Source organism: Gymnogyps californianus, unplaced genomic scaffold, assembly GCF_018139145.2.
Source record: "Gymnogyps californianus isolate 813 unplaced genomic scaffold, ASM1813914v2 HiC_scaffold_34, whole genome shotgun sequence".
Lineage (NCBI taxonomy): Eukaryota > Metazoa > Chordata > Aves > Accipitriformes > Cathartidae > Gymnogyps > Gymnogyps californianus.
This window is the reverse complement of record NW_026114224.1, coordinates 1529194-1546044: the sequence shown is the minus strand read 5'-3', so window position 1 is coordinate 1546044 and position 16851 is coordinate 1529194. Positions and strand designations below refer to the sequence as shown.

At 40.2% G+C, this 16851-nt stretch overlaps 1 protein-coding gene across 1 annotated transcript in view; it reads left to right on the top strand.

Moving 5' to 3' along the window:
• Window positions 1–16851, top strand: part of LOC127028533 (ubiquitin-associated protein 2-like) — a 93390-nt gene that overhangs the window by 16533 nt on the left and 60006 nt on the right. Inside the window, exons 3-7 of the mRNA XM_050914295.1 lie at window positions 3309–3448; window positions 8682–8759; window positions 10455–10565; window positions 14463–14616; window positions 16410–16487. Of these exons, the coding sequence (XP_050770252.1) occupies window positions 3350–3448; window positions 8682–8759; window positions 10455–10565; window positions 14463–14616; window positions 16410–16487 (520 nt within the window). The 5' untranslated portion in view covers window positions 3309–3349. The remainder of the gene's footprint in view (window positions 1–3308; window positions 3449–8681; window positions 8760–10454; window positions 10566–14462; window positions 14617–16409; window positions 16488–16851) is intronic.

Here is a 16851-nt window from a genome sequence, read left to right as displayed (position 1 = left end):
TGTCTACAAGGTCAAATATTAACTGCTGATGAGGGACTTTTGCACTGAGCCAGACCCTGACATGGAACCTGAAACATCTGCTTGTCTGAATATTTTTTTTGATCTTTATTAAACAGATTTTAATTAAGAGTTGTCATCCTCCCAGTCTCAAATCTTCTTTCCTCATTTGATCTGCAGTTAAAATTAAATTCATCAGTTTGTGATATCCTACTCATTGCTATGACAACAGCCTGCCAAACAGACTTTAATATGAGGAATTGGAGAGAATAAGAAGCTGCTTTGTGAGCAAGGAAATGTTCTTGTTCAGCCCCATCTTATTAATTAGTAATATCCCACTTAATGCTCAAAATTGTAGTCGCTATGGTAATTCGAAGGCAGTGGCTATCTGCCTCCCTTCTGCCTGCTGCTTCGGTACTCTAAAGAGTAGATGTGATAGGGTGTGAAGCCTCAGCCCGGTGCAGTGAAGACATGCCTGTGCCAGGGAGGTACGATGTTTCCCTGGTTAGTGCGCTGTTGGCAGTGGAGCAGGGCCCTTCAGATGCTCCTCGTGCATGCTGGGGCTGGGCTGGTTGCTGTGTCTGAACACTACTTGTAGATAGTGGGAGCCAACTAAGGAGGAATAAAATAGCTTTATTTTTAAAGCTCCCTTTATATCAAGCTGCCAGTTGTGCTTTTAAGAAGACTGAATTGTGTCTGAAATGGATTATAACGTGTCTGTGTTGGCTTGATGGGGAATGTCAAACTGAGGGTGTGTTTCCACGCTTGTCTGAAGCAAGTGCAAGTCCATACCGCTGCCAGGAAGAGGCTCTCACCTTCGCTGGTTTTCTGCTTTGGACCTGTTGCCAAATTGTGCTGCTCATGGGCTGCATGGTCAGCAAGATGAGGATCTTCTTTAAAGATCCTGTTATACTGTTCAGGTTGTTTGGGCTCTGTTCCCACCAGCAGGCTGATTTTGCTGTGCTGCTTTATCCCCCAGGAGTGTTTCAAATGCTTGCGTGCATGCCTTTTTCCTTAAAGTATCCTTTCATCCTGAAAAACAAACATGGCTTAAACAGCTGTGACACAGAGGCACTGTAAAATATATGTTAGGAGAGGGAGAAAAGACACAGTCCTCCTCAGGAACCATAAGTTGCCTGGCTATCAAAAGTGTAGGCTGTAGTTCAGTGTGTGCTTTACAAATGGAAAACTCTTTGTTTTAACATGTGTGTACCACTGTCGTGTCCAAAACATGGATCGCAATATTTTGAGTAGCTTTGGTGAAATTAGAGAAAATAGCATTGAAATGTATGTTAGAATTTCTAGGTACCAGAATCTGTGTAAACATGATGTTAATTCAGAAATGATGAACAAATTGAGACCCAGTGGAGTTATAATTTCTCAGCATATCTTAAATCACAGTGGGCTAATTCCAGACAATCATATTTGAAACTATTAGCTTGTCTTTCAGAGAGGTTAGTGCTCTCTGTCATGTTCTCTGTTCAGGGTTTTTTTTCATTGCTAGGTTCAAATCATGATGAGCTGACTGATACTTTAAAAAACAACAACAAAAAAACAACAACCCAAAGGTTGAACTTGCTGTTCAGAGCATCTCTACATCTAGTTAATATTTTGCTTTCCATAGAACATGTCACGAGCTTGAATAACCTCTGTTCTGACTGTATCTGGCTTTTAGGGTGTCAAGTGGAGTGCTCTGAAGGCCTGTGTGTTCTGGGGCTTAGAAGACAACAAAGTTAGACTAAGAGACTGGGAGACAGATTGGCTTTGGTGAATGTATTCATAAAGCTGGAGAAACACAGTGTTCCAGTTCAGCTCATACTACAGTCAGTTCCTGGTAAAGGCAGGCCTTTTCTTGTTAAATATGTAAGAGTTCATGGAAATATACTTTCTCCTCAGACTTTATTGAATGCTTTAACTAGCACATAAAGAAATTCAATGTCGGGGTTCAATTTTGGCCAACAAAAATGTATTTCTAAAGTGAAGAAGAGATTTAGATGATAATGGGGTTAATTGTCTTTTTAATTCTAGATGAGACTCCTGAGCATTGTGAATTGATGTTTAAACTGAAGTATCTCATTGCAAATTTAATTGTTGAGTACCCATTACTTGTGAATGCTAGTGAGCAGTTGGGTATTGAACACATCCTTGTCCATGCAATCACAGCAGTTTGCTCATTTTTCATCTGAGCATTATTGTGCATTGAGCTCAGTGATAGCCAGCTTGCACCAAAGCTGCTGCCCTGATAAGTTGCGTGCGGAGGCACGTTCATGCATTGGGGCTGCAGTAAAAGCGCTTTGCTGCTTGTTTGCACATCTCCTTCTGCCCAGGTGCACCACTTGCAGGTTGTCCTTAGTTCCCTAAATTTGCAGGTTTTACTTCCCAGTGTCATGGGGACAGAAACCAGGCAGTTGACCGTGACTGTTCTGACCAGTTGAGAGATCTGTTTCCAGTTATCATAGCTACTATAAACCATACTCATCAATTAGCCTTGTGTTAGATGCTGTACAAACACAGGGGGAATAATAAATTTCTTGTTTCAAAGTAATTTTAATGGTAGAGGATGAATGAGAATGAAAGCTGACTACCACAAACAGGATAGCAATGATGTGTGTGGGGGGGTTGAGCTTTCTTTTGGGTTTCTTTGTTGCCATACAACAAAGGTATGTTTAAAGCAGGGTAATAGGTAGTTTTGTAAATAATTTCTTTAAGTATGAGGGAGAACATAAAATAAAATACTGGCTACAGAGGCTGTATTTAAAGGCAAGGATCATCATTTCTCTTATAAATGAGAGGTGAGAAGTAGAGTGTGCATTGGCCATGACCTCCGTATATGTGCAGGAAAGCAGTTTAATGATAGGGAGGAAAGGAACGGCCTGGTTTGTGAATGTGATTTTTGTGTTAGCGTTCTGAGTGGGTATGAGTGTGGTTAAATTCCAAGCATCAAAACAAGACAGCAGGTATTACAGAAATTTAAGGAGTGATACAGCTGGAGCTGGAATTTCAGCAGAGTAGCAGATAGAAAAGTCTATATGTTAAATAACTGGGAAAAGCTGTGAGATTTAGATGTCATCTGAAAGTACAGATCTAGACAGATCCCAATCAGCTGACAAAAATGTGTTTTATCCACTGCATTTCTCCCTTTACTGTAAAGACTGTGATAAAGTCAATAATAGTGTATTAAAGCTGCTTTCTTGGGAGTCTCTGTATAGAGTTTGTGGTAAAGGCAGGAAGAGTTCAAGCTACTGCATTTGTATATTATCTGGGTATTAGTACCCTGCATTAACTCATGCTCTTTTTTTTTTTTCTTTCAGATTTTCTATTTTGTACATACATTGTTTTGTATATACGGTATATGATGACTTCAGTGGGCAGTGAACGTACCCGGGGCACTCGGGACAAAACGCAAATTTCAACCACACAGCCAACACAACCGCAGAAACAAGTAGTACAGGTACGTGCTACTATATAATCTTCTTTGAGTTGAAAGTGAGCATGTAATGATATGCATTTCTTCCCTAAGTCAGTAAAAACTGTGAAAAGATGGGGGGAAAATCATGGTCTATTTTGGAAGAGTATGTTTGATATCTCGCTTTAATTGCTCAGTAATCCAGCGCAGCATTAAGTTGTTCCTGTATTCTTGTCTCTAAAGGAGCTTTGTGTTCTTCAGCAACATTTCCCATCAGTGAGGAATTCTATGCCTATGCCTGTGTCAGGATTTCTGTCCTGTGACCTCAGTGTCCTCAGATCTCAGCTCTTCCATATGCCAGCCTCATGATGCTAGAAGATTTCTGGTCGATAGAGGAACTTGAGTGGGTGGGAAAAGCTTCGTTAGATGCGTGCTGCGTTCTACAGCATGATTCAGCATATCTGCAAGTCACAAAATCCTAAACTTCTTGTGCAGTGTCTTCACAAAGTGAAATGAAGATGGCCGTCCACCAGCAGACTGAAATTATTTTGAGCATCTGCAAGATTGAAATTAAGCTCTTACCCCGTTGTCTTGATTCTCAGCAGCAGAGCAGTTAAGTTCTATGCTTGTCCATGTTACAGAGAGTGCAAAACGTCTCTGCTCCTGGCAACTCATTATTCTCTTGTCAGGTACTTCTCAAAATTGGACTCAATTCAAGAATTGCCTCAGTTCTCTGCTGGCCGAGTGCATCAGTCTAGAGGTGCTCCCCTGGGAAATTGTGTCTTATTGTTTTCTAGACTGATCTTTAACATGGAGGGGCTCCTGTTCTGTTTTGTACAGTATTAATTATGTGAGCTCAAGCCCTTATCTCCTTGCATTGCAGCACTTTGCATAGTGGTGATTCATGTTAATGTGTGGATTTAGAAAGTGACTTTCAACAGATGAAGTTGAATTTGTTTTTGTTTTATAACAAGTAAGGCTGCAGGAATATAGTGAGCAGGTTGACAGAAGTGGTGGTTTCCCCTTTTTTGGCATTTGCAAGACAGCAGTGGAGTACTCTGCCCAGTTTTGGGTTCCCTAGCACAAGACAGACATTGGCAGATGGGAGCAAGTCCAGTGAAGAGCTGCAAAGATGGTTGAGAGGCTGGAGCACAGGATGAATGAGTGGTGGCTGAGGGAACTGGATTTGTTCAGCCCTAAGAAGGCAAGGCAAGGTCATATCTTCTATTCAGATACCTCATGAAAGGGTATAGAAAAGGTGAAGCCAGGCTCTTCTCAGACAATGGCACAAGTTGGAACACTGGAAATTCCAGCTGTTAAAAGGGAAAAAAATTATTTACCATGAAACATGGTCATGGATTAGAGAGGTTATGGGATCTCTGTCTGGCCCCAAGCAGCTCCTCTGATGGGACATGCTCTCAGTGGGAGGTTGCACTGAGTATCACTGGAGGACCTTTCCAACCTATGTGATTCATTGATTTTAAGCATTAGGTCTTACTGACCTTATTCTGCGTTTTGTCTGCTTAATTCTACTTCTTGCATAATAGATGCTGGTTTGGTCAATTCAGTGGAAAAGATGGCTATTTAATATACAGCAATTATGTTTTAGTGCACCATATTTTTTTTTTATTGTTTAGATATCAGATGGACCTTTCTCCTTAGGCTTTACAGATCAACAGAAACGTGGGATTTTACTGTTCAATTACCACCAATTCATTTTTCTGAATGTAGAATAATGTTAATTTCCCAAATGGAGATTTCATTGTCATATCATCACATTGATCATCATTTCAGTTATTTAAGAAATTACATCGCAGTTCTTTTGCATTGCTTCTGGATTTATTTGTTATATACCATTTTATTATAAGATCTGGGCCTATTACTGTCACTTAATTTTGTGTTTTGCACACTTCTGTTTTCTGGTAGTTTGAAGTTGTTAGTTAAAAATTTCCTTCACTCTGTTATGCTGCAAAGATAATATATCTTGTAAGGTTGAGTAAAGTTTTAGCTGTCTTAAGATGCTACTATTTTCTTAGTTGCAATTAAAACTTAATTATACTCTTTTATAGGATACTACAATGTTACTTGTAACAATGGTGCCTTAAAGAAGAACCAGTCGCTGGGGAAAAAACCAAAACTTTTTGTGACAATGATTTGGTGTTTGTTGGTTTTTTTTCTTCTGAATCTTCAATTCCATCTGGGTGTAATCCACTGGCATAAATATTAGTGATATTGCACCTACTTGTGTTTCTAAGCTCTCTCCTTACACAGGAAAACTGAAGATACTGTCACACATTTGATATTGTTAAAAAAACTGGTATATTTTTGTCTTCTAACATGGACTTGAAAAAAAGTTGGTTTATGGAAAAAATGAATCTTAATGGTTTCCTGTTTCTGGTTGTCGTGGTTTAACCCCAGCCAGCAACTAAGCACCACACAGTTGCTCGCTCGCTCCCCCCACCCAGTGAGATGGGGGAGAGAATCAAAAAAAAAAAAAACAAAACCCACAACCTCGTGGGTTGAGATAAAGACAGTTTAATATGACAGAAAGGAAGGAAAAATAATGATAATAAAATGACAATAATACTACTAAAAGAATTAGACTATACAAAACAAGTGATGCACAATGCAATTGCTCACCACTTGCTGACCGATGCCCAGTTAGTTCCTGAGCAGTGATCCACCCCTCCCAGCCAGCTCCCCCCAGTTTATATACTGGGCATGATGTCATATGGTATGGAATATCCCTTTGGCCAGTTTGGGTCAGCTGTCCTGGCGGTGTCCCCTCCCAGCTTCTTGTGCCCCTCCAGCCTTCTTGCTGGCTGGGCAGGAGAAGCTGAAAAATCCTTGACTTAGTATAAACACTACTTAGCAACAACTGAAAACATCAGAGTGTTATCAACATCATTCTCACACAAAATCCAAAACACAGCACTGTACCAGCTACTAGGAAGAAAATTACCTCTGTCCTAGCAGAAACCAGGACACCGGTCAAATATGCAGTCATGTCTCTACAGAAATTACATTGTCTGAATGTTTTTACTCTGAATATCTTTAAAGGAAATCTCTTCACTAACTTAAAAGTTGCAGTGGGCCTGAGGAGGCTGAAGTCAGAGCAAGAAGATGGATCAACAGGGCTTAATTCCTGAAACCAGCAGACCTTTTGTTTTTGCTCTCTGCTGAGGTATCAGCAGACACCAAGAGCGAGCTCCTTTGCACAGAGCACCACGCTGACTGGGAGGCTTTCGTGGAGGGTGGCACCAGGGCTGGCACAGGGAATTCCAGAGCAGACTCTCTTCTGTGTTACCAACTGACATATGAAGCTGTCAGCATGATACTTTGAAAATGTGAAGTAGTGCAGAGTACTTAACTCCGTTACAAATGCTAATTGTCTTGGAACTTCACCTCTGAGCACAGCAAATGTTGCTTCCCTCAAGGAGCTGGGACAGCTGCGGTAACTTCTCAGCAAATAAGCAGCTGGTGGTGTATGGTGGAGTAATTTTTAGAGTCTTCTCAGGATTTACACTTGGCGATCTCCTCTAGAAGCTTGTATTTGTGGTAAACTGCAAAAGTGAAGCAATTTGAGGCTGATTAAGTCTGAACTTGTGAGGCGCAGAATTTCATGTGGGTGTCCTGTGAAGTGAGACTGCAAAAGGTGAAATTCAACCAGCTGCCCAGGATGAATCCTTTCCATCAAGAATTTCAGTGGATGAGGTGATCCCCTTCTCAATGAAGAAGTCTTCCACAGCACATCAACTCGCATTTCGGGTCCTGGCTCTCTTCAGTATCAGCCTTATCTAGCATGAGACGGTAGCCTCTTCTGTTTGAGCAGAAATCAAATTAGGTCCAGGATCATGTAGCATACAGTTATCTTTGGTATTTTCATGGGAGTGCAGTTCAAGTAGACTGCAAATGCCGCACTATGAAGAGCGGCCTGTATGATGAGACATTAGTGTTCTTGACTTGCTTTCTCTCTGGGGCAGTGTTGTGGTTTAACCACAGCCAGCATCTAAGCACCACGCAGCTGCTTCCCCCTCCCAGTAGGACGGGGAGGAGTGAAAAACAAAAAAAAGTTAAAACTCATGGGTTGAGATAAGAACAGTTTAATAACTACAGTAAAAATAAAATACACTAATAATAATAATTGTAATGAAAAGGAGTATAACAAAAAAAAAAGAGAAATAACACCCAAGACAAGATAAGTGATGCACAATGCAATTGCTCACCACCCGCTGACTGATGCCCCAGCAGTGATCTGCCCCCCCCCCCCCCCCCCCCCCCCCCCCCCCCCCCCCCGGCCAACTCTCCCCAGTTTATATACTGGGCATGATGTTCTATGGTATGGAATATCCCTTTGGCTAGTTCAGGTCAGCTGTCCTGGCCATGCTTCCTCCCAGCTTCTTGTGCACCTGCTTGCTGGCAGAGCATGGGAAACTGAAAAATCCTTAACTTAGGATAAGCGCTACTTAGCAACAACTAAAACATCAGCATGTTATCAGCATTATTCTTACACTAAACCTAAAACCCAGCACTGTACCAGCTACTAAGAAGAGAGTTAACTCTGTCCCAGCCGAAACCAGGACAGGCAGCCATAGCCTATTTGGATTTATGGCACTTTACTGCATCCATCCATTTTAGTCTTTCAGCTTTTGGAGAAGTTGCCAGCATGGATTTGTTGTCCAGAAATGTTACAGAAGCACCAAATGTTTCACTAATAGCAAGATCCTATAGCAATTTTCAGAGACCAGTATTCACTTATAAAGAAAATAAGTGCGGCTGTTCACGGGCAAAATCTTGAGGCATGACTCAGTCTCTTTTTAAGTGCTCATAAAACTACAGAGTCAGGTGGTTGTTGGGAGAGTTGTGGAAGGTGATGTGAGCAGGAATCATCAGAGATGTGGTTAATTTAGAAATACCGTTGCCAGTTTGTTATGATAAAACTAACTCTGGAGTGGTAGATACTAAAGTAATAATATCAAAGTGTAGGCTTCTGTGGTAAATTCTGTTTTATTATATGGTTGTCTTGTCTATGTGGTGACCTTTAACTGTGGTTCAGATATGTTAGAACATGTTGAAATTGCTTCTGTCCCAGCTAACTTTTTAACTATAAAATGGGTATAGAGGAGATGTTAATCCCTTCCCCATAGCACCTCTGTGCTTGTTGTGTATGTTCTTTTTGAGAATCTGGAGAACAAAAAAATATAGTGACGCTAGGAGATACTTTTAAAAAATATATTGTTACCTTTTGTGTACTTTATTGGATGTTTGTGTTTTTCAGGCAACAGCAGAACAGATTCGCCTTGCTCAGATGATCTACGATAAGAATGATGCAGATTTTGAAGATAAAGTGAAACAAGTATGTTTCTTATTGTACAGAGTTTTTATGCCCTGCAATAAGGTGCTCCAAAGCTGGCTTACATTTTGGAGCTAGAGTGTCTGTTTCTGATTTAGATGAAACCTTTTTTAGAAGGTAGTAAGTCTAACTAGGAAAAGGTGTTCTTATTGTACTGTAAAGTCTGTTTACAAGAAATTGTGTGGTAATATAGCTCTGGCTGTATAGTTACACCGGTGTATTTTCCTTTGTAGACAAGCCTTTAAGCCAAAACTCATCTGTGCTGATGTCTATTCCAGATTGTATCTCTCTAGCATGGTCCTGATGCTTAATGATCGTCAGAATAAAGAGTGCATTCAGCTTGTCCACATGTACACGCACATGGGAAAAATGTCACCTGTGTAAACTGAGTTTGCTAATATCTTGGCTGTTTTTCAGGAAAAGTAAAAATCTAATCATAGCTAATCTAAAAAGTAAAAATCTAATCATAATCAATCTAATCAATTCACCTTCTTAAAGGTGAATTGAAGTGTTATTTTAAAAAAAAAAAAAAATCTGACCTCCCAGATCTGTGTATGCATTAAAATGATAGAATTACACTGTGAAAATGAAATCTCACACCATTTCCTCTACCATGCTGAGTTTCAGGTGTAGATGCTTGAGCTTCCGTTATCGAATACTTATAGCTGAGACCATTAATTCAAGCAGTACTGAGAATCTGGGTCCCTGTTCTGCTGTGGGTATTAGTGATTTTTTCCTAGTGAACACATCACAACTCGCAAAGAACCTAGGAGTACACCCAGAAGGAGAGAAGAATTAGCGTGAACGCATTAATGCAGCAGAGGAGCAGATTTCTTGATTTCTTTTCCTTTGTAAAACCTTCTCTGAAGCATTAAGTGCTTTTTGTTGTTCTTGTTATAAACTTCTGTTGATGTGCCAGAAGTGAAGTCTTGTACTTCCTGAAGCCAAAGGAAGCACATCAATAGTGCCTGTAGTTCTGCTGGTGGGAAGGATAAGAATTAAGTTCTGCATAGGAAATCTCCAATATTTTACATTGTGCATATATATATTTCTAGCTCATGTAGTTTTTTTTCTTTGGGTGAAGTTGCTGAATGTCCCATAACAGACTGATTATTTCCATCCTGCACTCTTCAGGATGTGCACCGCAGGTCCATGGAGCATAATTCAGTACTAGGTCTCCTTAAGCAGCCATCACTTATGCCTTTTGTGTGGCCTTATGCTGAAATGGATTGAGGGAGCTGATCTGGCTGAAAAATAACCTTTTTCTTAGTCTGGATGTTTTTCCAGATGGATCTGTTCTCTGCCATGGCTTACCTTATGTCTGTTCTCACACAGTGGGATGAAGAGGGGGATGTTTGGTGGGGAGGGAGAGAGGACGATACTGGAACTATCCTGGTCTTTTACATCTTTACCCTCATATACTGCTGTCTCTGGGGTGACAGCGTTTGCTGCAAGCATAAAGTTAAAGGAAAAAAAAAGCGCGAAAGAGTGCTTTCTTGATTACCATTTAATTTGTGTTTCATCCTGTCTCTTGTCTGAATCCCAAGCAGATCTGTAAAATGCAGATACATTTATTTAGGATTTTAGTTTGCTCTGACACAGTAGCTATGCACTTTCTTGGAATCTGTGGTGGTACTAACTCTTATTTTCTTATGATGGTAACTTGGATATTTTAACATGTCTGACTCTTACTGCCAGCTTATGGAAGTGACGGGGAAAAACCAGGATGAGTGCATAGTGGCACTACATGATTGTAATGGGGACGTGAACAGAGCAATCAACATACTGCTGGAAGGAAGTTCAGACACGGTAAGGTTTTACTTTCATATTAAACCGCTCTTTGTTTGCTGTGCCTTTCTACTTCTTAGAAGTGATTGGGAAAGTCATATTTCGGAAGCTTTCGATTTCCATGTCTCCATTCAAATTCTTTTGAAGAAAATGGAGACTGGGGCAGCTTCTCTACTGCATGCATACCTTAGAGTAGGCTGAACCTTGAAAATGTTGTGGGTGTTCAGCTAGTCTCTTGCAGAGTCCTCCGGCTTTCATTTACATGCAGCAATTTTAACTCTGCAGCAGAACTCAGTGCTCTGTCAGACACAGGCCTGTTTTTTGCTGCAATATTTGTAGTTACTCTGTAGCACCTCCACAACCCTGAGACCTGAGTCTAAGTGTTTGCCACAAAGGGCAATCTTTATAAACCTAAAGGGCAGGCAGATACTTAAGTCGTGCAGCTTCTGTAGGTGTGCATTGCCAGTATTGAAGTTGGAGGAGGTTTCCACATCTGAAAGTTGCATTGACAGTGCTACTAATGGCAGAAGAGGATACAGCAAGTAACTGCTCCTTTCACTGTGTTGCTCATTTGCATGACTTTATTGAAAAACAGAAAGAGGAGACTAAACAATGTGTATATAACAACAAATAATGTTGCTTATAATGTTGCACAGAGCAATTTTTTATCCTAAGAGATATCAGGAAAATGTGTCTTGCTGCAGTTGAAGTTTTTGCTGGAGGGACTTCTTACAGTTTATCCGAGGCAGTAAACTAGATTCCATCTCATCTAAATTGGGAAAGAAACCTGGACTTCCTTTCTTAATGCTGAACATTCAGTATTTCCTGTGATTTGTCAGGATGTGTAGTCTGGCTTATTGTTAATGAGGAAACTCACCCCCCACACACCCTAAATCTAGGATACATACTGTTCTGACTGAGGGGACTTCCTTTTCTGTCCCCTTTTAATTTATAAGAGTTGAGGTCATCTAAAACACAGAAGTATATAATACTGAGCTGGTAAGTTGGGAGTAGAAGAGAGCATCTCACCTTGATTAAATCTGTCTTGGTAATGTGCTGGTTTTGTGTTCTCTTGTACTTCTCATATTTGCCATTTTCTAGTTAAAAATAGTTTTCTGGTTGATAGAGAATGTGAAATGCTTTCTTACTTTAGCAAATTGTTATAAGTGATCGTGACATGGAAGAAACTTTCTGAACTCATTTATCAATTAGAAGCAACATATCTATATGTTCTGCTCTTTTGACAAGTCCCTCTGAACCCACTGCTCTCCGTAGACAAAATGCAACTCAGAAACAAATACAGAGAACTTAAAGGGCTCAAGGAGGAAAGAGTATTAATTAGAAGGGGTCCTCATCAGAGCGTGAAGAAATTTATTCTTCTTTATGGAAGTTTGTGGGCCTCCAACTTGAACAGTTTGTTTTAAGACCGTTATACTCCAGAACAGTAACTGTGGATTTGATGTAAAGTTGGAAGCAAAGGTGGTACTAGTTCTGAATGCAGATTCCCAAATCTCTTTTTCTAGTTTCACTCTGCTTTGATGCACTAGAAGTTGTTTTTTTTTAAACCTCATTTGGAAGAAGATGTGTCTATCCAATTTGAGGAATTAGAAGAGCAAGGAGTGATAGCTAGAACGTCTATTTATAATTTCTTTGGTACTCTGCCAGTTTTGTCTTTTTTATTTTTTTAAATGCTGTGATCTTTAAGGCTTTATGCTGTGTGACTGTTAGTCTTTATGAAGACTTTTCACTTGCAACAGTTGTGTCAGTCTGGCTTTGGATAGACAGAGGCTTGTGGATGAGAGTAGAGAAGGGCATGTTTCTTTGCCCAAGACTTCTATTCATTTAACTTCCTACAGGCATAAGATCCATTTTATGCCTGACCATGTTTTACTTCCTAAACCTTTGAAGATAGAACAAAGGGGACCTTTCAGATTATTCTTCTTTCCATCTAAGATCAGGCCAGCAAGAAGGCTTCTGTTACATATTTTCGAAGGTCAGGCCCACAACTGTCATTTGGGTTGCCTCAGGCATCCTCAGCTGAAATTGTAATCAGTTAGCTCCCTTACAAAAACAGGCAGCTTTGATAGTCTGTGATGGATTCCCATGCCCAGAGGTAGCACCATCCTCTATCTTAAAGGACATGCCCGACTTCTCAAGGCTTTCCTCAAAATTATATTGTGGGAAAGCATGGATCTGATGCTTTCATAGTCATCCTTTTACTGATCCTTCCCAAGTCATGTAAAACCTTACTAAGGAGAGACTGCTTCCTCTTAAGCTTTGCAAGATCATCTAGTTTTGGGTATTTCTTAAAATGGTTAAAGATCTTTTGGCACCATGCCCATCAGTGAAATAGTAGTGCATTCTGAACTATATAGACTTGGTTCTTCAGTTGTCAGTGCAGTTATTTTTTTTCTCCTGTGAAGTGTCTCTAAAGCTCTAGGAGTATTTTAGTGTGTAATGCAGTTACATAGGCTACAGCAGGTGAAGCCATGTGATAGTTACTGGAGGAAACAGTTTTCTGTCGCACAAATAACATGGTGTTGCTCAAACACGTAGTTTTGTACTTCTAATCTGCGCTGTCTGCGCTTCACCTAAGTTGGCTTATGGCGGTGTAGTCTTCTATACTGGAGATGAAATTGAAAAGTGATTTCAGCCTTCTTTCTCACCTATACCATGTTAAAAAATTAGAGAGTAACCATTCTCTTAGTACTTATTCTCTCAAAGGAGACACTGAAACATTGAGTTTATACTTGTAAACTGCTTTGTTACATGCTTTCTCAAGAGCATTAGTTTTCTCAATTCTAGGCAGCTTGGACTAGCTGGTCATTGCCTACCTCGTGAGGGCTTCTGAATTGAGAAGAGATAGGACAGGACCTAAAAGTACTGATAGCCAACCTTTTTTGTTTGATGCAGGTGCCTGTCAGAGGTCATGGCTTTATGTAGTGCTTCACAGTTGATGGCACCTTATTTGCATATGCAAATTTCCCACTTAAATACCTTACCTAGACTATAAGCTCCTAGAGATGGGGACATATATATAAACCTATCTGCCATCTTAATGGTTTGCAAATAATACCTTTCTTCCTCTTTGCTTTGCAACTATGGCTCAATAGACTAACCATGCAATTGCATAATATATGAGTTGCTGTGCTATTCTTAGCAAGTGTTTTAGTCATTTTATTTTCAACTCCTATAGAGCCGATATGATCCCTGAATTTATTTTAAAGATGGAGTTTAATATTAAAGCTGAAGCCTGATGTTTGGACCTTGGTCCCTTGTCTTGTTTAGACATAGTTTTTTCCTGTATTTTGCTGTGTGTGATGAACTGTAGCTGTTAAGAGTGGATGGTCTGGCTTATCATGGCCCCAGGTTTCCCAAGTTGTTGTTCTGCCATTCTGTCTCTTGGTGCTTGAATTCTAGTATGTCTGGATAATGTTTTTTTCTTTTTTCTTCCCCCCCCCCCGGCCACGTACTTATTCTCAGCAGTCTCTTGTTCAATGATGCTTATAAGCATTTTTTCATTTCCTTGGGAGAAAAAGATAGCTCTGTGCATGCTCCCTTGCTAGATTTATGGAGGTAGTTGAGAGGGAAACTGTTGCTTGCTTTGCAGATTTTCTGCGTTGTGGTCGTATCTAGGCTTCCTTGAACTAGTAAAAGTCCATTATAGCCAGAACTATTTGGGATTCTCACATTCCATAAGAAAATCCAACTTCTAAAATTTGTTTCTTTCTCATCTCTTCCCAAAAATACAGCCTGTGTTTCCACTTGTATCAGTGTAGTTTGCAAGGTATTACATATGTGATGTTATGCAAATACCTGTTTTTTTCCATGAACTGGAGAGGTGTGAGGTGGAAGTATGCATTAAGAGCTGTCTCTTCCTTTTTGACTTTTGTATCTAATTCTATTCTACCCAAATAGACTTCTTGGGAGACTGTAGGGGGAAAGAAGAAAAGCCTTGGAAAGGAAAGTTCAGAAAACAAAGAGAACAGAGAAAAACGAGGGGACAGAGAAGTGAGTCGCGGACGGGGAAGTTCCAACAGACGGGGAAGAGGAGGCAGCCGTGGCCGAGAGTGTACGTATAGGGGTTCATTTTAAAAGATTCAGACACTTTTCTTGCAGCTGAAACTGGCTGAGTTGAGAGCGAATGCTTAATGGAGTAAAGTCCGTCCGAGCTATAGCTCAGCACTGAAGGGATCATAACTTGTTTGTGCGACAGGTATGCTTGATCTGTCTATGTGACTTGGTTTTGGGATGGTCTGTGCTTGTTCAGAGACACTCAGTTTAATTTAAATTTCTGTCCTTTTTTGATTAATTGATCTTGTACAAATTGCTGTTCTTTATGTAAGTTTTAGAATTGAGTCTTTGTAAGACTGCTTGAGAGCGAGTATGTTGCTGCACAGCTGATACACTTTTTGTTTCTTTTAATGAAAAAATTATCCAGCTTTGACTCTATCTCCTTTTTATGAGTGGGAGAACCTGAAGATGTTCTCATCTTCTCATAAGGGGAATGAAAAGACTGGGATCATTATTAATCTCTAGCATATATTACTCACATAAGCCAACCAAAGGTGAGTTTCTACAACAGAGAAAATTCTTTGTGAGTTGAAACATTTAAAAATTTGCTACAGTTTATACAGGTGCAATAATACATTGAACAAAAGCAAACTGATGTTTCCAAGTTAGGTAGCGTCACATTAGATCACCATTGGATACACGTTGCTTTTTTCTCTGAGTTTTATCAGCAGTATCAAAGCTGTATACATTGCCTGTAAGGGCCGTACACAACACTGATAGGTGAGCAGAGAAACTGGAATGAAAAAAATATGTTTAGCTTTTCACTTAAAAGCAGGAAAAATATTTACAATATTAGCCAACTCTTCTAATTCATTATTGGAATATATTCAAATATTGTGCCAGTGAAGACATTGTGAATCTTTGTAGAATAGAGTAACATCAAGATAGGAAAAAATATTAATAAAACTTGCAGCTATGCTTAGAACAAATTGAAATCGGATCCATCAAAATGAAAGTGAGGGGCAAAATTTTTGCCAGAGCCAGATGCTGCTTGTCTCTCTTTGTAAACTGGAATTAAAGATTTTTCAGGTGGTTACCAAATCTTGATATTCTCTTCCCAGCTTCCCAGTCCAAGCATTAATGATTTTGTTGCTGCCATTAGGAAAAGTTGTGCAGTACAAAATATCAGCAGTGTTTTAAGTGGCCAGTCTTTTTTTTGTTGTTTGTTTGGTTTTTTTCTCTTTTCCTTTTCCCTTCTTCAAGGAGTCAGCATCTTTCAGAGTACTTCCTCAGGAGTTTTCCACAAAATAGTTAAATTGCAGTGCTTTTCTAATGCCTCACCTTCACCCAGTCATCATCCCTCTGATTTAAATACAGAGGAGAGTTCTTTTAAGTTTCCCTGGTTGTACAGGGATGTGGTATAGGCAGACAGGAGAAGAGTTGGTGTTCTTGGTTATCCCTTGTTCTTTCACTGTTGCCACCCAGCGCGTTATCAAGGAAGCATAGTATGAGGCAGCTTTATTTCCTACCTCGTTAAAGAGGTGAGGCCATAATTAATTTAATAGTGTAGGCTGCAAAACACTGCATTTCCCCCCCCCCAAAAAAAACCCCAGAAGTGTGTCTGCTGAGGGACATTTCCCTCTTATTAGATATTTTGCTTCCTAATTGTCCAGTGCAAATTAAACATAACTTGCTTGTAGTTAGGCCCCCAAAGAAGAGGGGTGACTGAGATCTGTTGACCAGCCCACTTTAAAATCTTGCCTTTTCTTTTGGGGTTCAGGTTAAGCAGATGGCTATGTTGTCTCATGTATGAGTCTCTAAAGCTTCTCTTAAGCTGTCCTCTCTCCACAGTTAGAGCTGAAGAGAATGGAGTGGACAACAATCAAGGAGACAGGCCTTCAGACCGTGGGAAACGTGGCCGTGGGAGAGGTGAGATGGTGGCATTGATGTGGGACTGACACTGATTTCATGTCCTGAAATGGAACTCTCCCATTTATTTCTTTAAACACTTCTTTTTAAGCATTTGTTGGTTATCCTTTGATTCCATAAGCACTTCAGCCACCTTTAATTTAGGGACATCCCCCTCCCTTACCCCTTGTCATGTCTTGGTCTCAGAACAACTTAAAAGAATTGACACAAATCACCTTTATGGTCATTTCCTGTGTAGCAGGCTGGTGTGCTCTGGCTATGGAGAGCTGTTTTCCCAGATCGACTTGTGCCAGCCTCCTGTGAGTGGGAGTGCACTGGGCTGCTCAGGATGTACCCTGGCAGCAGGAGAGTACAAGATTCCATC